The sequence below is a fragment of the Myzus persicae genome, unplaced genomic scaffold (genome assembly GCF_001856785.1).
Source record: "Myzus persicae strain clone G006 unplaced genomic scaffold, MPER_G0061.0, whole genome shotgun sequence".
Classification (NCBI taxonomy): Eukaryota; Metazoa; Arthropoda; class Insecta; order Hemiptera; family Aphididae; genus Myzus; species Myzus persicae.
The window spans coordinates 1,255,817-1,281,545 of NW_019103602.1; the positions used below are offsets into that span (position 1 = coordinate 1,255,817).

The 25,729-nt window shown below is 28.9% G+C and overlaps 1 protein-coding gene across 1 annotated transcript in view; it reads right to left on the reverse strand.

Moving 5' to 3' along the window:
* Positions 1-1,114: 1,114 nt before the first annotated feature.
* LOC111034853 (alpha-tocopherol transfer protein-like) overlaps positions 1,115-25,729 on the reverse strand; it is a 31,930-nt gene continuing 7,315 nt past the window's right edge. Inside the window, exons 2-7 of the mRNA XM_022316252.1 lie at positions 10,922-11,022; positions 10,264-10,417; positions 9,188-9,381; positions 6,775-6,885; positions 1,240-1,390; positions 1,115-1,171 (exon numbers count right to left, since the gene is read on the reverse strand). Coding sequence (XP_022171944.1) covers positions 1,137-1,171; positions 1,240-1,390; positions 6,775-6,885; positions 9,188-9,381; positions 10,264-10,417; positions 10,922-11,022 — 746 coding nt within the window. The 3' untranslated portion in view covers positions 1,115-1,136. The remainder of the gene's footprint in view (positions 1,172-1,239; positions 1,391-6,774; positions 6,886-9,187; positions 9,382-10,263; positions 10,418-10,921; positions 11,023-25,729) is intronic.

Below are 25,729 nucleotides of genomic sequence, written 5' to 3' on the forward strand. Positions count from 1 at the left end.
AATAGTTACACAAGGTAGGTAGGTACATCGGAAAGACTCGTGTTATCATGTTCGGCAAACATTGGTCCTATTTAATAGTCTATATATGCATTATATTCTCCGAGAATTAATGTAAATATAAGGGAACCCCTTTTTTTCATCACTTTAAATTATTATGAATTCCAAGCGTAATTATAGTGTGGAAATTTGGATTTTAGTTGTTCAATAATTTGTGTTCATTGCTCATACATATTCATAAGTTCGTAAAAAAATTACGATAATTATTAAATATAATATATACATACATATTCTTATAGGTACATGATAATTCATTTGTGAGATTATAATAATTTGTTCAAACTCAATACCTACGTCCCCGTTATATTACATCGGTTAAATCGAAGTGTTAATAAACAATAGCTATTCACAATAAATTTTTATACGTCACGTGCGCCTGTTATATGTAGTGTGTATGATAATATTATTTTATCAATTTCATTCAACTACGTACGTAATAGTTACTAAAACTTTTAATTTTGTATCAAATATTCAAACCACTAAATCCTCATGGGGGAGAAGTTCAGAATTACACTTTATTTAATATTTTACTTAATATTTTTTCTTAATAATTCATAAATACTTTAACAAATTATAATTGAAAACTAAAGTGTTATTTTAAAATTCAAGTTATGACGACAAATGTCTTAAGAAATATGTATAATAAAACAAAACTTAGGAGAAAAAAACATTTAGGTTTTTATTTTATCATTGTAATAAAATTTAATTTCAAAACTAATATTAGTCATGTCATTGCAGTATGATTAAATACTATGTAATCATATTATAAATATTTGACACAGTAGAAACAAATAATCATCAATCAAATAATAATTTGATTTAGTTCAATAATTTGTAATGAAAGTCACTATAATATAATAAATACATTTGGATAAAATAATAAATACAGCAATTTAATTAGGTATTATAAAAAAAAAAAATAAGTATATAATACATATTATAAGTTTATATAAGTATTCTTCATTTTTCGTTAATAACCCAATAACAAAAAAATTAAATCTAAATTTATAATAGTACGTAGTATTAAATAACATAAAATTAACGGATCTAGTCTACAGAGTTTCGTAATATATTTTTGATTATTTCTTCTTTTTGTAGCCGAATTCATTTGTCACTAAAATAGATAAAAGGACCACTTAAGTCGTTAGTATGCAATTATTTATTATTTATATTACGTCATACCTTTATAGTTGTCTTCGTAATAACACAGTAAATTCCATAAATCTATGCCTTGGTCGGTTTCAATGTCCATGAGACCACCATATTTAGTTGGTAAACATTTGGCATCCAGATGTTCCAATAATGTTGAGTGATCATAACCGTGCAAAAGCATCTGCAAAAAATTTCACAACAATTATGAAATACAGTTTGTCGACAAGAAACTAAATTTAAAAAAATGTGCATATTATGTCATGAGCAATGTAGGAGGTTTGAAAATTTGGAAATATGAAAATAATAAATTTACGATCGCAATATTTCCTAGAGTTTCAAGGCGAAGTATACTCTGCTCAGAATCTAAAGAGTAAAGAAGTTAAATTGACTCACATAATCATAAGAAAAAGAAACAAAAAAATGGAAGTATTTCGTACATTTGGCAGTATTCAATTAAAATAATACTGTGGCAATTAAACAATTTGGGTAAATAAAGAAATGATTTATGTAGTATGCATAATATTATAAGACGCTTTTGTGTAAATTATAAGCCAAACATAAGTTTAGTTGCGAAATTTCCAGACGACTCTAAGTACCTAAATTAAAAGAAGTGGTTTGCGTCAGAATAAATAAAAACAATTTTTTTCCAATATAATTTATCTAATTTAATATGGTAGGTATGTGCATCGCTTATTTTAATAATCATACAATAATGGTATAAGAATAATATCATGTGTTCTTAAAATTATTTTTTTCCTGAAAATAAATATTACTCAAATTATTACTAAAATCAGATATTGGACACAATATGTACATATTTTCATGTTCCAAATACAATTTCAGATGAGAAGCCGAGTTTGATTTAATAAAATATATATATTATATTTTGTTTTATCAAATTTGAGGTACCTGAAGTGGAAAATAATTATGGTACTCTTTGAATACCTAGGTTTCTATTAAACTTTAAGTATTAACTTTAGAAACAAAAAATAATAATAAGGTCAAAGTAAGTAAATTAGTTATACAAAAACGTTTCCAGTATAATATTTTGAATATAGCCGTATAAAAATGCAGGTTTATCAAACAAAAAGTCTACGTAACGATATTATGCTAATTTTAATTAAACCCCGTTAATCGGTTCTGACGCAATTGACGAGCTATACCAGTTTTTATTATTTATGGTAAGAGACCAACAAAACACAAAATTCTACATTTCTGATACATTAGTAAATATTATAATTATGTATTATGGACACCATACATTAACATTGACATACATTGACGATGTAGATTCTTAATTTTAATGAACATATTTATTTCAAATATACTTTTTTAATTTAAAATAATATCAATTATAGAATAAATGTTAATGACAATAACAAGAAACGGTAATAGTATTTAGTACTAGGTACTTAATAATTAAAATATATTTTAGATTAATAGATTTTGGACTAATAAAATCTCGTTTTTCTGTTTCATAAAGACCCAGTTTTCAAATATTATTAATTCAAGGATGTGTTACGTGAAAATAGATTATTAATATTTCGTTCAAATTTAAATATCAAATTATTGCGAATTTACTTTCAAATTGTTTATTTTAATGCTCCTAATAACTAAATATTTTTAGAGGAATATAAATTACATTTTCAAGTTCACTAACCATGCTAAAAAAATTTGATCTACATTTAGGTATATTAAAAAAAATCAATGGTTGAAAATGTCTATAAATTGCTCGAAAATTAAAAAAAAATCATTATTATTATTACTATTATTTCTTTGAAAAGTACTGGACATTTAAAATTTAAAATTTTCAAAAGTAAAAATTAAATTCACTTTACTAGCAGTACACATATTGAAGTTGAAAGTTAAACCATTTTTACTACCTACTACAAGACGTGTACAGTGTGCAAGACTCGAAAAAAAAATTACAAATGCTCCGCTCAGAATTATAAATAAAGCGAACCGGTTAAATGTTTGTACAAGTCTATTATGTCATATTGCAAACATTTTTAAAGAAAAATATTAGGTATATGGTTATGCGTCGGATAAAATTCACTCCGATGCGTAAACACAGAATACAAATAATTATTATATTCGTTCCAGGTATTTTATTTGTTTATTAAATATTACACAATTAAACTTAACTTTTGCGTTTATTTATTATATGGGTACTCGAAATACATACATACTACGTTCGTAGAACATAAATAATATATTATAATGTATAAACTATAAGTGTTTCACCGACAACTTGCATTAAGCTGCTAGTTGTAGTGGGGGGGGGGAGGGGCGAAACTCCATTAGGTATTCCAATGCAACACAAGTAGGTTCCCGAGGGCACCTCTTATTAAATAGCTATTTCTAAGATATCTGTATCGTTTGTTACTCAATAAATTAAAATGTACAATACTTATTGACCTTTACATACCTACCAACAATATATTTGACATACACATCCGAGTGGTCTATGATTTTTTAAAACAAACCCCGATGTTTAATTTATATTTATGTAACTGCAATTAATGTTGCGAATTTATGTAGATTATCCTGTTTATTTAATTCATAGATTTTCTTCAGGTATAATTTGGTATCTACCTGCATGCTATATGGTTAGAATAGCCCTGTAGAATCATTGTACGTATAGGTATTATTATGGTGTGTCATTAGAAGTCTGAATACAATTTATTCTAACTCAGTAGGTATTCATAAATATTATTTTGTTATATAATATGATGTTCGTGGGTATATTTTAATTGTCGCAATTTATTTATATATTTATTTGGATTTCCAAGAAACATACAAACATACAATATATCATTATAATGGATTATTACTCGTTTATTTTTATTTTTATTTAATTACTGTCCAGATTAAATTCCAAAAAAATAGTTTATAGACACGAGTAAACACGTACACCCACTTCGAATTATAATTCTCGCTAAAATTGATTGATTTCAATCTAACTTGTATACAATTAAATACAAATACAATACATTTCAAATTTTATCAATCACCTTAACTTCAAAACATTAGAATACATTTTCGCTACAATTTATAATATAAACATTATCCATTTGTCATCCTTAGGTACCACTAATACAGAGACCTTCAAGGTTCAAATTAGATGACTGTACTATGTCAACTAATAAATCTAAAACTAGATAACTCAAAATTTTACCTCCGATTAAGGGACTCAATAATCAAACAATTAATAACGAATCTTAAATCATAAAATCCCGAATGGTAACAACTCAACAATAGTCATTGTAGTTATTCTCCTCTCCACACCATCCACAATAATATTGGAAAAAAATAAAAACTTTTTATCACAAATTCTTTTTTTCAATAGTATCTGAAAACCTAATACCACCAATCATGATGACACTAATCAAAATAAATTTCAATACACACTAACTGAATATCAAGAAAATACCATCCAATAAGTATACCAGTGTATTATAATATGAAAAGAACAATTAATTGTCTTAATGTTAGGTATACAACTTTCGATTTAATTGGACTGGAAAGCTTTATCTGAAAACCAATTACGACTTGTTTAAATATACAAACAGATACCCCCGATAACTATAGAATACTTGTTCACTTTTTAAAAGACGAAAATGCAGATTACCACATCTTTCAACTTCAGTTTCATAAATCACTCGGATAAGTTATTAAAAATATTCACATCTCAACTGATTCCGCCGAAATCGTGCCAATACTAAAAGTAAAAAGATGTACCTGAGTTTACCATAGGACAAGCAAACATAAAACAAATTACAAAAATATAACTACCTGTTTTATTTTGTTTTAATCTTTACTTAATCAATTAGTAAAGGAATACTTAACATATGCCTTCTCTACTAACCAAAAAACTCAGTGTTAGAACTACATAAAAGCCGTAAAATTCATCGATTCCAAAACTGACAGTCGTACGACCACTTTTTTCTCTCCTCACAATGGTTACATCCGGTTTTTTAAATTTTAAACTCCCTCCTAAACCTCTCATGGAACGCCAATGGTCTACAAAACAAATAGACAAATACCCAATTACGCTCCAAGAAATAATAATATAAATCAATCCGAAACCCATTTTAAAAATAACTATTCTCACTATTTACCAAGTTTTTGTTAGTACAATACCAACTATACCGATAACGCTACTCACACTGCTCATCTGGTGGTGATGTAAAAGGAAAGCTACCCGACAGGGGTACCATTCTACCGATTCTCCAGGTAAACGCACATTACATAGTGAAACATGCAAACACTTTCAAGTTATTTCACCTACTACTTAATGATCAACATCACTTCCAAAACGACCAGGTATAATAGATATATTTGTAACAATAATTCCTAACACACTCCACTGCACAATCATCAACCCTTTTGCGCCGCGTTTTGGTCACTCACCCTCCCCCCACATTTTTCTCTCAGTGGATTGCCAACCTTTACGATCCTTCGTTTATAGGTTGTTACTATCAAATAAATAAACGTCGTTCTCGGTGTGGGTAGAAAAGAATAAAACATTCTGTCAAAAAAAATATATTTATTGTAGTCACTTGCAAGAACAAAAAACTATGACATACCCTAGAAAACTACTGAAACAAATACTATATTGAAGACTTAGCCACTCACGGACTACCATGGGTTTCTCCAAAACAATTTCATTATACGAATATAGCATACAGTCCAGCTGATTTACTCAACTCCTATAGCATTTGGGTACACTCAGAAAAAAAACATCATTTACAAACACAATAAGATGTAAAAAATATTATATACATTTTATACAAATAGCTATATTAGTACACCTTTATAGTAGTCAAATGCAATTTACCATAATATTGAAATGAAAAAGTGATAAATATTGCTGTTTATCTTAAACAGTGTTATAATATTTTATAATGCATAGTTCTTAGTTATGAGTTATGACTTAATAAATGTTATTGTTGAGTTTATTAATTATTCATTTTTATTTTTTTAAAGTGTTGTATAAATATGCATTTAAAAATGCATAAAACTACATGTCCCTACATGAGTTTAAATATTTTTTTATAACCATATACTGTTCAATTGAATTATATTTTTTAAGTGGAATAAATGTTGATGTACAATGATATTTAGGAATACAAAGCGTTTTTAATGCATTTCGAGTGCATCTTCATTAAAGTGAGATCAAAAAAGAATACAACTGGCACTCATTATCACTATTATTCATAATCCGATTACATTGTTTATGTTATACGAGCTGAAAAATTAAAGTTACTAATTTTAACTCGCTGTATACTAGAAATCATTACAATATAGTATAATATAAACCTACGTAGTACGTCCTACATATTTTTAAAAACCATAATATTATGACGTAGGCAATGTCACTATTATTTTTAGTATGATATGCAGTTGGTACGTATCAATATTTATTAAAATGATACGAAATTTCGCCCATTAACTGTACGATTATAAACACCATGTACCGAAATATTTTTATTTTGCAATTTCGGTAGGTGGTTATTAACTTTCTTTTTACCAAAAAATTGTTTTGAAATAGTTTTTACATACTCGACTTCTTAATTTTTCTTGCATAAATGGTTTGAACATTGCAAACACCATGTTGAATATGTACGGTTGATTTACGATGTGCACTTCTTTAAGTCTTGCGGGCATTGAATACTGAAACGAAATATTTTATTTGATTAGTAAATAATAATATGGTATACCTAAGATGTATGGTGAGGACCAATATTATTTCTATGATTTTCATTAAAATGAATTAACACTTAATAATTATTAGTACATGGGTACTTATAATATTAATGCATTTTTATAAACCATCTTGATGTCTATGTATTACTGGGAAGAAAAAAGCTCTACAAAATGTGTTTAATGCCATATTATTATATTGTAAATATATAATTACTATATCTATATTATATTTATTAAGTACATTTTAGTTCTTTTTAATTTTGCATAATTTGTATTTTTCTCTTAGATTAATAACTACTTTTTTTTACCGTATAGGAATTTAATTATGATATTTTTATTTTTATTTTTCGTTTGTTGGGTTCAAATTTTAGCAGAATACCACAAATCATTTTAAAAATTGTCAAAAAAATGTATTGATATTGACTTTTAGATTTTACTTTAATATGAATCAATAATTGAATAATAAAAACATGGGATACAAACAACCAATCGCGTTATTTCGTACTTTTCTTAGTATTTTTAAAAATAAATATTACACAATTTGGTTTAGATTAGATTTTAAATTGTGATTTTTTTATTCACTTAAGTGTATGTCTCCAGTGCTCAAGAAACCTTTGTAGTTTATAAACATACGTAAAAAGCTGTATAAAAAAAATGTTATAACTTATAACATAAAAAACACGTTATAATGCATTAAATATGGATATTACTTCAAAATCATTTTTCTGAATAATTTTGTACATTATTATTATTTATTATTGAGAACTTTGAGGTCGAAAATTAAAATACTATTTCTAGGTACATTTAAATCATCGTTTCAATTAATCATGTTTATTTATTCTTTGTTTTGTACTTCCTTCGAATGAATGTGTAGTTAAGATTTCAATTACGAAGAATAAATTATGACGCCTTTTTTAAAACTATAATTGATAAATTGTATATTAAATTATTACGAATAACCAGAATATATTATATAACTTACTAATTGCTATAGTTTTAAAATTATAACCTTGATTAAGATTTCCGTTAATAATAGAATAATATGTATCATTATAACAGGATTATAATTTTCTCAATTTATTATCGCATAATAATATAAGCTTTATGACTAATAATTATAATTCACAATCATACCGATAATCATATGTTATTTTTATGTATATCTTTCCCATAGTTAACAATATAATATTATACACGGATTATATACTTGAGCTTGACTCTCGGTAAAATAAATAATGTTTTAGCGGTGAGAAAATGTGTTTAAGTTTTTTTCGTTCATTGTTAGCATAATGGAATGGTACCATTAGATTTTATAGTCTTATTATGTATTGCTTTGCGAAATAAAAAAAACTAAACCAAATCGTAGGTACAATTTTATTCTTTATAGCCACGTTATTATATCAAAACAGAATCAAAAAGTGTGTTACTTATGTGATTGGTAAGTATAGGTACATGTAACATTGGACGTATTGGGAGGGATATTTTAACAACTATTATTGTAGATCACTGCATTATTCTGTGTGCTTTCGACATTGAATGCCGCACGGATTTTAATTTAGGAATGTTTACGGAATCCAATCGATTTAACTTTTCAATATTGAGTAACCCAATTAAAAAATGCTAAACTGTGAATCCTAAACTCTTAGGTATAGTTTTATGTACTTGTAACCCTAAGTTGAAATATGTAGAGACACTTTATTTCAACACGTTTTGCAGGAGGGTGTAACAACAACAAAATCATTGGCCCACGATGGGAGGATATTTATCAAATAATATTACAAAAAAGCAACTGGCACCGTTAATCGTTTATTAATATTATTGAAAGTTAATTTTAAGTTTATACCAAATGCCATTTTATTAATATACATAACAGTTTAGCTGAAAATGTATACTTATAAATCAATTCATATACAAATTCTCATATAATGCTGAATTATTATAAATTGAATGTGCTAAGTTTTTTTTTATACATTTATCATAAAGAAAATGAACTTAAAGTGATGAAAAATGTATGGTTTTAAACTGTTCAAACCTATGTATTATTATAATAAGTCATTATATACAAAGAGCATAATATTAATATCAAGAATACAAAAATAATAATTGGCACTGGAGCTGAAATTGTACGAATTATTAAAATCGACATTCATTAAAATATATAGAAAATAAAAAAACTGGTTAAATTATATTATAATTAATTTTTGATGGGTAATTACAACCACAGTGTCCTGCAGTTAGATAGGTAGGAATAAAAATAAATTTTCTTTACCTGTATCCAGTCCAAAACCAGCTTAGCGAAGTTTGGTGTGAATTGCCACACATGGTTTATGGTCAGACCAGCAAAGTCCACCAACAGCACCGTGCCCGACACCTGAGTTCTGGGCTCGAGAATAGCCGCTTCTATTACCAGCTCGACGCCGCGAAAGATCTCTGTTAGCGAGCAATTTTTAACTTTCCACCTCTCTACAAGAAACGCAAACAAATACATTTCATATCATAACGTGTTTGGTTAACAATGGGGTGACAACGGGGAGGTGCTTATTGGTTATTATATTATAATCGTATTTCATTCATTGCTGTCAATGCAGTATGCAGCACGTGTTTCAGAGCTATTCATTGAGAGAGTGTTACCCATCAATGCTGCAATTTATTATAATATTATTATGAACACAATTATTTTGACGAGAAAAATAATAAAGCTCATTGACACGACAATAGTTGGGGAACTTTTAAAAGCAACGCATTGTGTATAATAATAATATGTTTATTGTATAATATAGGTATTATTACACAGACATGCATAATATTATAATACACGTGTTTAGTTTCTTCTTATACTTATAAGTACCTTAAGTATTTATATTACCTCCTACTTTTACTTGAACAATTAATAACTACCAAAATTAATTGGTCAGGTACATCAAATGTATTATCGGTTAAAAAATCATCCGACAAGGATACCCCAAAACTTATCATATATTTTTAAATCAATAAAACATTTAAAAAGTGAATACCTATGATGAGGTACCTATTCGCCAAATTAAATAGGCAAGAAACTGGACCAGAGCACACCACACAGAGTGCTACTACCACAATTATTTAGACATGCGTCGTTTATTGTTTTTAATTTTAGGTTTAAAACCCTAAAATATCCTGCATTGTAAACCATCTAGTCTGGGTCACGGCCCTTGGGGACACATTACTCTGTCACTTCGGCATACGTATTTATTTACATTTATAGGTTTTAATTGATGTGTCATTGGCCATTGATGAATAATTTTACTTCCGAATGAAGTTCATAAAATATTTTTACAACAAATATAAAAAACTATTATTTAGACGTACGTCCACATTCTGTGATCAATATTCTTCTTCCGTGTTGATCACGTGATGGTAAAACTGTAAGAATATTCTGAGCAAAGACGTTTTTTTCCAAACTCGGCAGTAAGTCATTGCAGTACTTCGGATTTTTCTGGCGTAATTTGTACAAAAATTTCACCTAAAAATGAATTTGTGTTGTAAGTAAAATTACAAATTTATAAATAAAATAATTGATTAAAGAAACAATGCTAATAATTAAATTGAGTGTATAATATGTGAATATACAAAGTAATTCTAACCATGATGAAAAATAAATGATAACTATCATATAAAAGTGTTAATGAATAAACACAAAGTAAAATCGTATATTATGTTAAGACGTATTCTTCAAATTGAACAAATTAAGATTTGTGCATTAATCCTTGTTTTACATAATTCTAAGTAAAACTCTCTAAATTCGTTATCGAAATTGTGCTATTTAATAAAAATAAATAAAATAACTAATGACAATTAATGTGATAATGAATAAAACTCGTTCGAGGAAACGCAAACCATTACGTTCAGAAAGGCAAATTCAATCAATTAGTTAATTATGTCTGGTCCTGTATATACTCGTATAATGCGTAATAATATTTTTGTATAATGTAACGCAGGCAGGTTCGTGCAAACAAAGTATACTAACTCTTTTGAATGCACTATCCGGGTAGAATTTGCAGACTCTCAAGAAGGCTAACAAGTACAGTTCCGTGGTTTCGTCAGTGGGAAGGTAAAGTTTTTTCTCTTCTGCAAAACAAAACAAAAAATAATAAATAAATTATAACGGACATATTGTCATTAGAAACGTATCAAAAACGTGTACGCTCAATAGTATAATATAATAATAAATAATAACAACAATAATAATAATAATATGTTGTAAAACGTATTCAGTGGCGCTGGGTTAGTGCTCAGACAAATGCACGACATCATAATATATTATTATGGTACACGAACTCGTGAATAACTGCAATAACTATTAAGTGCGTTCCGTAATATTATGCACATGTAAAACAGTCTGGATATCGACGATAATATTATTATAATATTATATAATTATATATTCATATAGATGTCAATACATTTTATTATTATATGACGTATGCAATACGCACGGTACAAACATTTTCCATGCGATCGTAACAAGATTTATTTGTTTACATTCGTAATTCATTGTATTTATTTACTCATTCATTGTACTGTAACAAATCAGCACTCTGTGTTTGTGTGTAAGACTCCTCTATTCATAACAGGGGGCAAAAAAAATAAAGCTTACAAGTTACAATACACTCACGTATTGCGGTGTTTTCCCGTAGTTTATGTGAGCATTTTTATGAAGAGACCACATTATACGACCAAAAGAATTGTAAAATATATTGTTGTTAAAAATATACGTGCCCTGTGGTAGTGTATTGTGTTCAATTGTGAATTTAATTTATTTTTAATAATAATAATTTAATACGTTGAATACACAATTTACAAATGGTTGAGAAATAAAATGTTAGATTTTTCAAACGGGAAATCATTGTATATGAACACATAAAAAATAGTACATTAGAAAAATGTTTACTTAAAAATGAATAGGTACATTACAAACGGGAACATTTGCTATAAATGTATAAGAAACATGAAATTTCAAATTGAATAAATAATTTAAAAAACTAATTATATAATGGAGAATAATACTATATAGTATATACCATACATATACCATAAAGTATTAAAAAATATATTTTAGTTGCTCGTTTTGAGTACGTAACGCAATTAAAAAAAAAAGTTTTTTGTTTATATATTTGTTTCACTTTTTAAAATGTTTATGTGTTGATATTTTTTTGTACCGAAAATATTAAAAAGTATACCAATTAATAAGTTGGTACATTATTTCATTCAGTGAAATATTATGAATCATAATGACCTAATTTACGAGTTTTTGATTAAATTTTTCTGGATAGTGTTTTCCTGTTTTCAGTCATTACAATTACGGATAATTACAATAAACTACAGAACAATCATCAGAAAATCAATTTTTTTTCTGAAAACGTTTTTTTATTTTTGAATAGGTCAGTTTTCAACCACTATAGTAATATCAGTGAAAATATGATTGATTTCAGTTATTGTACTATAGCTGCATTTATTTGCTAGTAAATAAATATCATGTAACATTTTTAAGTATGATATTAAAATATTTACAGCCAGAATATGTTATGCACACTTCATAAAGGCAGGTAATCATTGAGTCATTGATGAATATTAATTTTATCACAGTGTCAAAACCATCGATAAAATAATGTCAACTGACAATTTGTATTTGAATTTCGGAAATCGCGGGAGACGTGTTCACTTCTAACGTAAATCTGCAAAAATAATCGATTCGTACAAAACAAAATGCTCGAACACAATATACATCTTGTCAGTATCAAATACGAACTCGATAAATAGGTGCACCTATGACCTATACCGTAGGAAGAAAACGTTTCTTCGCGTTATCAGAAAACTGATTTTGTTATTACGAATGTCTGCGTTTTATTTTTATTTTTTTAATAACATCATTCCCATTGCATTGTGACGACAGATTTCTCATTTTTATAAACATCTAAAATATAGACTTGCGCGTTCTTTAAAATAACCTCTTCGGAGTCGTTTAATAGGCTATAAAGGAAATACATGTTGGAGATGTATGGCGTACCGTACTGGTAATAAAAATCAGCAGTGCAATTTTAGTGCAACATTATGTCAGAACTCACGAATGTTCATTAAAAGTTAACGACATGTTGTTAAACGGCCGAACCATCAAAAAATAGTTTTGGCACCATCGAAAACTATTTCATGGAATATGTACGTGTAAAAATCTGATGATAAATTCAATTTACGAGTTAATAATGAGTATATCAGTGTCTGGAGAAAATATAATATGCTTTCAAAACATACTCCTTAATGTGCACAGAAAAAAATATGCATTTTGTACAGTGAAAAAATTTTGAGTATCCTATAATATGCGTGGCGCGACTTTTGCACTGTGTTGCATGTTCATTATATTATTATTGTGCTCGAATGACGCGTACAGAAATATTTACATAAATAAATACAAATTTTATTGATTTTGTACATTTATTGTAACTCATAGTGAATAAAATAAAATGAATAAAATTAACTACATTAATACAGTGAAAAGTACAACGCATTAAAATCAAATTTGGGCTCAATACGTATAGAACAAAAATAGACGCTGACTGCAGAATTCGGAGTGGAAAAAAAATATTTTGTAATTTAAAACATTCCTTTTTTAATAATAATCATGCTGTTCGACATTATAATAATGTGTAATGTTTCAACTTCTCTACAGTTCAAGTTTAAAATTTTAGAATAGATAATTTTTCCACGACTTTTCTAAATAGAAATTTCAGCGAAGTTGACTAGGTATCGATTTCAATTATTGAAAAATTTTATAAAATGGAAAAATTATGATACACCATCTAACATTTAACATCCGGAAAATAATTATCCCGGCGTACTTAAAACACTTCCCGAAAGTACAGAAATCGTTGTTGTGGATTTTAACACCAATACGGCATAGATACCCGTTAGTATAACAATGTCTATAACAACACTGAAATCTTAAATAAAACTTCAGCGCTGTTAGGCACCTATCGTAAATGATTTCGGTTAAAATTAATTGAGAAAGGCTGCGTTGATGTTATTCCAACAACAAATCCCTTCTCATATCCTTTGCGAGCGTTTACGATTTTTGATTTTCTCACGCTTAAGTTACTCGAAATTATAATTTGTAAATCGCGAATAAACTCGAATATTCGCGGAATTAAACTTAAGGCGTTTTACTTTCGAGACAGGTTCTTCTGCAGCGTTCCCGTTTACGAGCATAAACACGATGTTTTGGATTTTTCTTCTGTAGTGTTGTGCTGTGAATAAAGACGCGGGGAGACCAATACACTTGTTGTCAAACACACGCTGCAGCAACAATAATTATTACGGCAAGAGGAATTTTAATATTTGGTATTCAATTTTTTTTTTTTAATTTTTTTTTTTTTCAGTAGCACATGCGGGACGACGAGGGATAAAGACTTTTGACATATTATTTGACGGCATTCAACGCCAGGCCACGACCCTGTGTTCTGGAAACCGCAAAGTACCTCTGACTACGTGTACTTTTATACACATTTTACACATGCACACAATGTGTATTATTATTATTATTATTATTATTATTATTATGCATGCACATACATAGTTAATGGCGGATAATAAAATTAAAACTTTTACTAAAAATAAAACTACTTCTGCCAATACACAACCTCTGTTAGATTACGTTTTGTAACTGCAACACAAGTGGGTCGACCGATAACCTGCAGATCGCCTCGCTATAACGACACCGTAACCTAATTAGCGTTTGCAAGAGAGAAATATACTTTTGTTGATATAATACGTACATTATCAGTAAACCGGTCAATAAACTCCATAGTCGTCATTATATTATATTATTATATTTGTTTGATCTTCGAATTTGGATTGATTGGCAAACTTGTTTCTCTCATTTTATTTTATTGTAATTGGCAGTAATTTAATTGAAAAATAGATATCATTAGCGCAGTACACGTCGTTTGACTTTTACAAATTGTAAATCTCAGGCACTGTACAGTGAGGTTTAAGTATAGGGTTTCAATTGGCTTGTACCTTGCAACCAAACGTATTCCGAAATTAACTTACTATCCAACGTTTACTTTTATACTGTTTGTTCCTCATGCGACTACGTTATTTTTGAATGATAATAAATTCTTAAGACAAGTCCACGACGAAGGTAATGTCTCCCGTAATACATTTTAAATTAAATAGATTTATAATATAATGTTTACACATTTTTTCAAAATAGATTTAAAATATTAAAATTGAATTTCGTTTGAATAAAAAAGCTTCAGCCTATCGCACAGCCGCTTTGGGTTAGATTTCTTACTGGCTTCAATTGGCTGAGAGTGGATTCATTAATAACCAAGTTTTATATTATGAATAGGGGTTTTTGTTTCGTTAGGAAATACATAATATGGTCCATACACTGTATTTATATGGATACATTAATTATAAATCTCCTAAGAAAACGGTATTAACAATTTGTAGGCAACATTTTTTTTTATCTTAGGCTACGACTTTTGATAGAGGATGGTAACATAAAGATAAATATAAAGATACAGTTTTTATGATGTAGCATCTCGATTAAAAAATGACCGTGTACATTTATATTTGAGTATATAAACAGTACCTATTATAAGATATAACGATGCAAATAATATTAAGAAAAAAATGTCATCGGGAATTCATTTAAGTGTATTACATATTTTGTGTAAGACATTTTTAAAAATAATAAATACTCAACATTAATAAGAGTCAAGAATATAACTTAATTCAGTTTTGTACAAAAATAATATTAGTGTAATTATGTAGGGAAGACACTTAGTTTCTTAAGAAACTTTTCAAGCCTTTCAAAAAAAAAAAAAAATAAACTAAATAATGTAATTATACCAGTTATATTAATTCTAAAATACACTTGCCACAGTTTAACCTTCCCGTAAAAAGTTTTTGACTTATTTAATGTTACTTGATTTAATAGAACTTGAAGGGCGTATCTTTCGCGACATACTTCTTCTAAAACAATTACTAAACCTAAACACTCATTATGTTTTATATCGAATTTTCACCAGAAAATAACATTATGCCACCATGAAATGTTAAATATTATATTATATTAAACACGAAAGAATGGTGAAATCACGTATAATTTATTGATTAATATAATAATGCAAGTGCTTAAAATATTGTGCCAAAAACATTTTTGCTCTACATTATACATAGGTATTAATTAAATGAAAGCCTTACTGCAATTTAAGTTGTTAAAACATTATTTTAGATCATTTTATGTTTTATAATAATAATTTAAAACATATTATTATTCTATTGTACTTATTAATAAATAATAATTCAAATGTCCTCATTGGATAAGTATGCAAAAGAATTTGGTTCACGTAATCAATATTAGGCAAGTTTGCTAATTAAAAGTACATATACAATCTGCGATATAGTTTTAATACTATTGCAGTATTGCACTAATATATAAGTATTGAGCATACGCTTCATCAACCGTTATAAATATTAATTAATATTGTTCCGTAAACAAGTATCATCATTTTATTTTAATAATAGAAAAAGTGATGCTAGTGTACTTTATACTTTTAGTTTAGACATACTTAAATATACGGTAGGTATATAATCAGGGGCATAATTTAGACTTTTGAAAGGCCCTTACAACTAGGGTGCTAGGTAGGCCAAAAAAATTTACAATAGTCCAATATATTTTTTTGTACTACAGAAAAAAAATGTCGGGATTAAATTAGAATCTTTGTATTTTCCAACGAATAATATACTATAATGTGAATATTGTACACATAATACTACTTAGTTAGTACTTAAATTATGTATAGAAAATATTGTACCTAAAAAAAAACCTTGTGCATAAAACAACTCCCGAAATACTCAGTCAGACATAAATTATTTAATATAAACCAAGCATTTTAATATTTTATTTAAATAATGCATTCATAATAACATCACGAGGCCATAGTTACCAATAATTAAGACCAATTTTTAAAATAAATATTATTTTTTCCCTGCACATACAAATTATGGTCGCTCCAAAATTCAATCTTGATCAATTTTTGTCAAATTCAAAAAAGCGTCTTAAGCATACGCCGCAACATCTCAAATAATGCCCCTGTATGCAATAACCTCAATTAAGTCATTATGAAAATCACCTAGAACTAGGAGACAATTTTAAGATAATGTAAACGAAAATTAGCATTAACGATCAAAAGTAACATTTTGTACTAAAAATATTTAATCACACCAAGCCTGATCAACGTTTTCAGATGACTGTTGTGACATACTGAGTTAGTGAACTGTTAGCTATTCATTTGGGGTGCAAATAATATATATGCATTGAAACAAATGACAATTTTATATATTTAAAGAAATATTTTATTCGATCTCACACGTTTTGTTTTAAATAAAATAAGAGAACAATACGATATTAAAACAGTAAGATGAGTGTGATATATATTCTAGTAAATATTCAAACTGTCATATTGTTTACGAGAGTGAGGAATCAATGTACAAAAGTTTAATTTAAAGTTTCAAAGCTAATTACATCCACGTACAACATTCCGCTGAATTTTACTCAAGATTTAATATTACAAGACTTTCTTTTACTGTGATTCTTATTAATCTTGAAGTGTATTAAACTATGATGGATAGTAAAATAATGTAACTTGTATAAAAACGAAACAATACAATCGTCAGTTTGTTGGTAATTACAAACCATAATATACATATTATAGTATGCGCGTAATTAAAAACATATGTTATTTTGAATAATAAATTATTAACTAAGTTGTAGTTGTAACTATAAATTATTAACTAACAACTGTGTTCAGAAATTATATATTATTTATTAAGAAAAATCCGTGGCCACTAATTACCGTTGGCCGTCACACAAAAAATGTCAAATGTCAAGTATAAAAACTACCATAATTACATTAACACTTTATTGTATTCTATAACGAAACACGTTGAGACGAACATGGAGCACCAATTTGTACTTCAGTTACAATGGTCAGCGGCTTTGTAAACATAAATGTAATATTGTAATTGTAAATGATTACGGTATCACCTGTTGGCTGTTCTTTTTGAAAGGTTCCTTTTTTCCAAAGGATTTCCAATCGCATAAAAGTAGACCATACCCATTAGGCAACTAAGATCTGTTGATAATTTTTTTAAATACACTTTATCGACTGGCGTAACGTAATATATTATGAATAATAGTTTGGCAATAAACCATATTCTATTCTACACGTAAAAAACAAAACACTTTTTTTTGTTGTTTATAATATGTATAAGTGATTTTTATCGGAATTCATAATTATAACCACAATAAACTTTATGACAAAATATTGCAAAACAAAAAAGTCGGTGGAAATGCTATCTACACTCACTTTGTTAACTTTTACAGTAGTTAATTTACGAGTATTACTTACTCAGTTACTCGTATAATTCAGCTTTGTATTTCATAAATTTTGCTATGAACATTAATGATTTTAAAATGGATTTATTTTTTAGTGTTTTAATAAATTATAAAATTACAATAATTGTATCACATTTTCCGAGAAATCGATTCCAAAATAATATCAAAGATGCAATTTTTATTTTTTATTAAAATTTCAAAATAACATTGCGCACATTTTTTATTAATTTATGTATTTTGTGTACTACGGTTAAAACGTTGAAATATTTACATTTAAAATGAAACGCACTTCGTAGGTGGGTACAGCAACAACGAGGAAAGCACTGTTAGAAAGCACCTAATTTATTGAAATGTTTCATTTGATATTGTAAACAAATTTAAAGATTGGTACCTACCTATAATAAAATACACGGTTATTATTTAATGAATGTTATTAAATTTCAGTTAAATCGTCGACGTTTTTTATTTACAAAAATTATTAACTATATTGTAGCTCCGTGCATGATACAAACATGTTTGATTATAGGTATGGTAAGTTATATGAAGATACATTATTGGAATTTCAAGTAGTTACTTGACATTGACCTTAACCTAAGATCATTCTCGTAAACGTATTTTAGATACCATAATAATATACTCTTTAGATCCTGGTTTAATCCCACATTGTACGTAGCATTGTACTTTCGACCGTGAGTGGTTATGCGGTTGCTATACAAATTACAATGTAAGTGCATTGTCTGATTTATTGACCATTACTGTGGAGTCTTATGGATGTTAACACAAACGTTTTAAAAAACCAGACAGTTCTATATTTTAGTTCGTCACTACAAAATATTTAGAAAAAGTGTTTATAACTACTTAATAAAATTTTGCTCGGTGTTATGATACGTTGCGAAAACCAATTTTCTCCGAGTACAATAATCCGGTATTATAGACCTAGACTAGGTACTAGAACACTAGATACACTATTGAGATCGTTCAGAAGTGGTCACTTTTAGTACCTAAGCTACGTTTACGCAACCGCTTGTGGTTTGTCAATTGCACATTGAGTTCACATGAGAAATTTAAGTGTAAAGCTAGTAATATATCGATATGTATCAATGTTGTAATTAGACTTAACACGCATGGAAACTGAGAGGTTATGCGTGTGCATTAATTCTTACAGTACAGCTTCGGTAATAATACAATATAGATCGACATGATCTGGTAATAAAATAAGAATAGATTTGAAATTCACGATAAACTATAGATATCCGATATTTTTTCGATCCCAAATGTTTAACACCTAGTAAAATGAATTAATAAAATGTATAAATTAAATTTTTCTCGTTTAATGTTTCTAGATATTTGGGTTAAAGGATTTTTATAATTGTACATAATATGTAATAAGAAATTTGATCCGGAATATTAATTTAAATTACTCAACCAAATCGAATATAACATTATAATAAATTATGAGTGTGTAAAAGGTTATAATATGAAGAGTATAAAATATTTTCAACCGACAGGGAGGAAAATGCATTCGATTAGCAAATAAAAATATTGAAATGTACGTTTTTATAAACGATATATATTGGTACACAGGTACCACGTCAATTTCAATTTTACAAATAATTTATTGATACTTGAGAAAAGCTCAAAAAATATATTTCTACCTTTCAAAGTAAGATTCTGGGAAAAATTGAGTCTTATTTGGAGGTTGATTTCTAGCAAGTTTTTTTTCAATTTCACTACATAATAATAACAAAACGTACTTTATCAAAAATAATCAATTAATATTCCAAATTCCAATTTAACATAATAACAAACGAATAATGTGAGCTGTGCATTAATTTTTAACCATCTTATCCAACTTAAATATTGTATACGTATTTTAGTAAGCTTGTTGATGGATTAAAATTATATTAATGGTCACTGGATAGTAGGTATACGTAAATCCATTAAAAAATTGCCTTTTTTCTAGCTACCTACTCTAACTGTATTATATCATGTAGGTAGTATAGGGCTTATCTTCTTCAATTTTCTAATTATTTGACTTTTCAAAGGATTTTAGTTGCACATGATAAACATTACTATATTATTATAATGAATGCAATTTTTAAAACATTTGCAAGGTTTCGCAAATAATTGCAAGCTACGAGTACCTACATCAAGTAAAAAATCATTTATTATGCTAAGGTATTTAATATTATATTTATTAAAAGAAATGTATCGATCACTATATTGCTTTTCCGGAAAACATTGCCTTTATATTGCCATATACAATATATTTATTGTAAAAATAATCATCGTGTAATATAATATTGTTAACAACATAATATGTGAGAGTGTGTGTGTTTATTATGGACTTTGCTGAAATATTGATAATATTATGTTGTTTTAAACCCAATGACGGCAATATTTGTTTAATTAATACTACACAATATACCTACCTGTATAATAGTGCAGGTACTGTAACATAATATATTATTATAATCTCTTTTTTTTTTTCATAAGAGTCAGGGTACTCATTATTCATATATTATTATAAGAAGCGTGTGTTGCAAATATTTACTGTAATTTATTATTTTCTATTTATTATGGGCAAAGTTTTTCTTAGACAAGCAAAAAATGATTCTGTCTTCAAACCACGATGGTATGGAATTATACATTTTATCTTCAGAGGTGGTAATAAATAACAAGTTTATTATCATATTTTTGTTTAACTAAACTTCCGAAGTCCAGAAAGTTTTATATTCTTCATATATTTAATAATAAAAAAAATAAAAATGATTATGAAATAATAATTATAATAAAAAACATATAGGCTATGGTCTAAATCTCGATAATATTACCAGCGATTTGATCAAACTTGTATAACTGGTTTGGATTTGTGAAATAGGTAGGTGCCTATAAACTGAATGTCGGTATACGATATTCGCTCGATTGAAAACAACGGTTTTGAACTTTTTAACTAAAATGTGTCCACACAATATTTGAATGAAACTACATAATGTAAATAATAATTACAGCCGATGTGACCTGTCTCCAAAAATATGTATATTGTTCACTGCCCATGCCAAGGTACACGGAAATAATATATACCTACCCTTATAATTTATCAATCAATAGTTTCATATACCCTCATTGTGTTTATATTATGCATCTCATTTCATAGTAAGAGTTATATATAGGCTTTCGAATATTATGTAATTTGTCATCTTTGATATTATTTACAATACCTTTATAGGTATATGTTGTGCTAAAATTTAAATTATGTTCCACGTAACTTTATTAGGCAAGTGAGGTTTGTGCGTCATGCTTTATAATAATTCATTTAAATTGCGTTGACCGCGACTGGGTGAAATATAGAATATTAGTTGTCTTAAAAAATAAAAAATATACAAACAACATTTCGCTCGGACGATTTATTTGTTAACACAGAGATTTATTTTTTGTGTCGGCTGTAGGTTCGTACCTTCTATTTATTTTGTTTGATGACGCATTATTAGTATTATTACACAAGACCGTGCCGAGTGGGTATAATACTTATGGATGAACAAAATACATAATATAATTTTGACTATAGTATTTACTATTGCTTAGGTTAAACGGTGTGCAATTAGCAGACCAGAAACCATTTTTTAGAGAATGGTCTATGCATAACATTCCACTACCCATATAATATTTACTCGTTTCGACGTTTTCGCCTTGCAACGTCGCAATGGTTAATATATTAATTAAAATCTAATTGTTGTAAACCAATTAATAATCGACACCGTTTGTCATCACAGAACGAGTGTTTGAATTGGGGGCCCCTTTTATGTCAAATGCTTTTGGTAATAATTATCACTTAAGAACCACATCTGAGGCGTTCTTCGTCTTTAAAAAACAACTTTTCTCGTTACGCATTATTATAGTTCGTAATATTCATGCAATACTATATACCACACGGACACAAGTACCTACATATATACTACACTACACGACTTTTACGTCTGCAAAGGCCATGACGTGGGCGGCGAAAACTCGTCCTTTGTCGAAAGGACGCGATACGGAAAATTGACTCGGCTGGTGTATACAGGGTGATTCAACAATTACGATCACCTTGATTTTTCTTTTAACAATAATTTTAGGTTGAACAAGTTCTGATTTTTATAATAAAGGTTTTTTTTTTTACTAAGGATGAATTCCCCTAATAATAGTTTTGCTTGCAATTTAAAATATAATACCAGTACTTACTAGATACTTACTCAAGTACTTATTAAACTCGGACGATTTTCACAAATTATAAAATGTTCATAGAACAATAAAAATACAATTTCTATGATTTATTTTTAAATCATCATAGCCATCATGTTATAATAGATTGCAATCCTATGATTATCACTCAGGACCAATTATCCTTAGCATATACATATATATATTATAATAACTCATACACTATTCCTTTGAATTTCAATACACATAGGTAGTACCTACAGCACAATTATTCAAAATAGCTTGACAATTAACATTAAAAAAGGGGGTTCTCATTATAAAAAATATAAATTTGAAACGAAAATTCTGGAAACACTTCAAATGGCTTAGAAAAATCTAAGTACCTACCTATTTTAAAATATGATTTTTGAATACCTGTGCGTTTTTAGCATTTCAAAAATAATAATTTGAATCAAAATATCTATGTGAAGCATTATTAAAAAAAAAAACATTGATTCCAGCATGTTTGGTAAATCACTCTGTATATGCATAATATAGTGTTATACACTGATTGAATCGTATATATTATAACAATATATTGTATCTCTGAAGACCATTCCGGGAATTTCGAGCAATTTTAGTTATACATACATGGAGAAAATATAATGGATGTAGGTATCTGATAATAATTGCGTTCGTGAGAATCTGAGAGGTGTCATCATAACAAGTACGTGTTTGTTAACGAAAAAAAGCGTTAAAGTGGTGGAAGAGGAGTTTTTTATTTTTATTTCGAACGCACCGAAATAGGGGTATGGCCGGAACGCCGAACACGCGCTATTCGATTGGTACCCAGCACAATTTTCCTTACATTTTAAAAGTAAAACTTCATAAAAAAATTGTCCGACGCGTGGATTCGAGTTTCGACAGGACAGTGACAAATTTGCGGATCCAGATTCTTCGATGCGATTTCAAAAATGTATAGGCAGCCGGAGAATCGAAAAACGATTCATATTATGTTATCATTACATTTTTAAGAGTGGGTACTCGGCCTGCTATCGGTTTCAACGAGTGAGTGTAATACGTACGTATGTCAGACATAATATTATATACCTAGGTGTGGTTAGAAATGATGATATAGTTATGAATTAGGCCATCCCGGGCCAGCGATGTACGCATTTTTAATTGTATTTTGCAACACGCTGGAATCCCGCTCCCCCCGCTACCGCATACACATGCACGCAAACCGCGCATTCATCCAATCACGTGAGTATGTAGAAATTTCGTTTTTTGAGAATTGCGTCTATAAGTATTTGCCGTGTATCACGTATTCATTATCAACATTAATATTTATCTTAAACGCCCATTGCCCGTGTGATATAAAAAATGAGTTATTTTAATTGAACACTATTCTGGCTAATGGCAACAAGAAGCAATTTACATTTCTAATTACGTGTTAATATGTATCATAATATTAATAATCATTAGGTATATTATACTTAATCATTTGATTATTTATAAATAAACTTAACCTAGATTTTATTCAAAATAACTCGTTATTTATTCAGTAGTTAGTGCCAATCGGTAATTAAAACCAATGGAGTAAACACGGTAAAATGAACTGAACTTTTAACTTGACTGGTCTGCGCCTCCGTCCGTACATGTTAAATGAAATAAACATTGATAAATAAACACGTCAAGACGACAGCATGTATAGGTATGTTTTGACGTAAAAGTGCACATAGTCATAGTTCATTGTTTTCCCCAAAAATTTCACATCGTTTTTTTTTTTCTATGAATAATCGGTGACGTATCCGTGGGTGGGCGTTGTACCGACAACTGTTGAATGATAACGAAATCGTTTTCAGAGAAAATTTGTCAACATTTTTAACCCATCCCCCCATCCCCTTCAAAAAAAAATCTGGTTTCGCCACTCTGTGTATCTATTATATTTTTGTTCTCGGACGCTTCGCCTCTATCGAGTACTCATTCGGTTGACGGACTCAAAGCCGGCTCCGGTCCCGGAGACTCCGATGAGCTGCTCTCGTCTGTACCGCGCCGGTACAACTCACCGCAGTGCAGCCAGACGAGCCACAGTCGGTCGGTCGGTCGGTCGGTCGGTCGTCGAGACGACATGGTATACCATAACTACTGCATAACACTCTGAGGGCAACCAAACTGGTTCGGACCGGCGGCGGCGGCCCGCGGTACGCGGTTACGAACGATAATATACGACGCGCAAACGTTGCGTAACGCGCGAATATTGTATTATCGTCGCCACACATTTGCCCCAACCCGGCTAGCGCGCGTGCGCGTGACACACACGATCGCCTTGACCCAATACTGAGCCATTACGATCTCGCGGCATGGGTGTGCGCCGGTGACTTTTATTTTCTTCCCCGAAATGTGAAATGCATTAAATGTACGTACATAAGTGTGGGTACGAGTACGACGCGGAGTACTCGTGTATGCCTATAATAATAATATTATTATGTGCCTTGTACATGTTTTATGATAATATTGTGTACATCGGCCCGCGATACCAAAATCGTAAAGTATATTATTATTATTATTATTATTATTATTATATGATTACTAGCTGCGGTTTGAAATGACATTGCGGGAGGCGCGAGACCGCATTGAGCGCGGCATTAACCGAACTATTATTATTGCCGATCGCCTATTAGAAAACTATTATTATCAGCATCGTATATTATAAATGTCAGTTTTTGTGTTTTCGGAACGAACTGAAATAAAAATGATGTTCCCTTATATGTAGGTACCTAGGACAATTATAGTCCTATACGTATAATGGTGTTTGGTGCAATCTAATTAGATCAGCTACAGACGATATAATATTTTCTACGACCATTTTGACGTGTGCAGAATAAAGCGTAGGTACACTAAAATCTTTATTTTATTTCGTGAGCATTTAAGTCGGTATATCATATTTTGTGTTAAAATGTACGGCACAATTACACATTATGGAGTACCTGCTACTTCGCATAATATATTATTAAACACCGCGGTAGTCTCGGCTATAAATGTTTGAAAATAAAACCAACTATCGCTTTAATATTTTGTATTTATATTCCTCTACTTTTCATTAAAATATTTCGCTTCAGAATACGAAATTAAAATACACGGTGTGTTGTCATTTAATCAAATAAAAAAGCTATAGGTATACAAATGAAACTA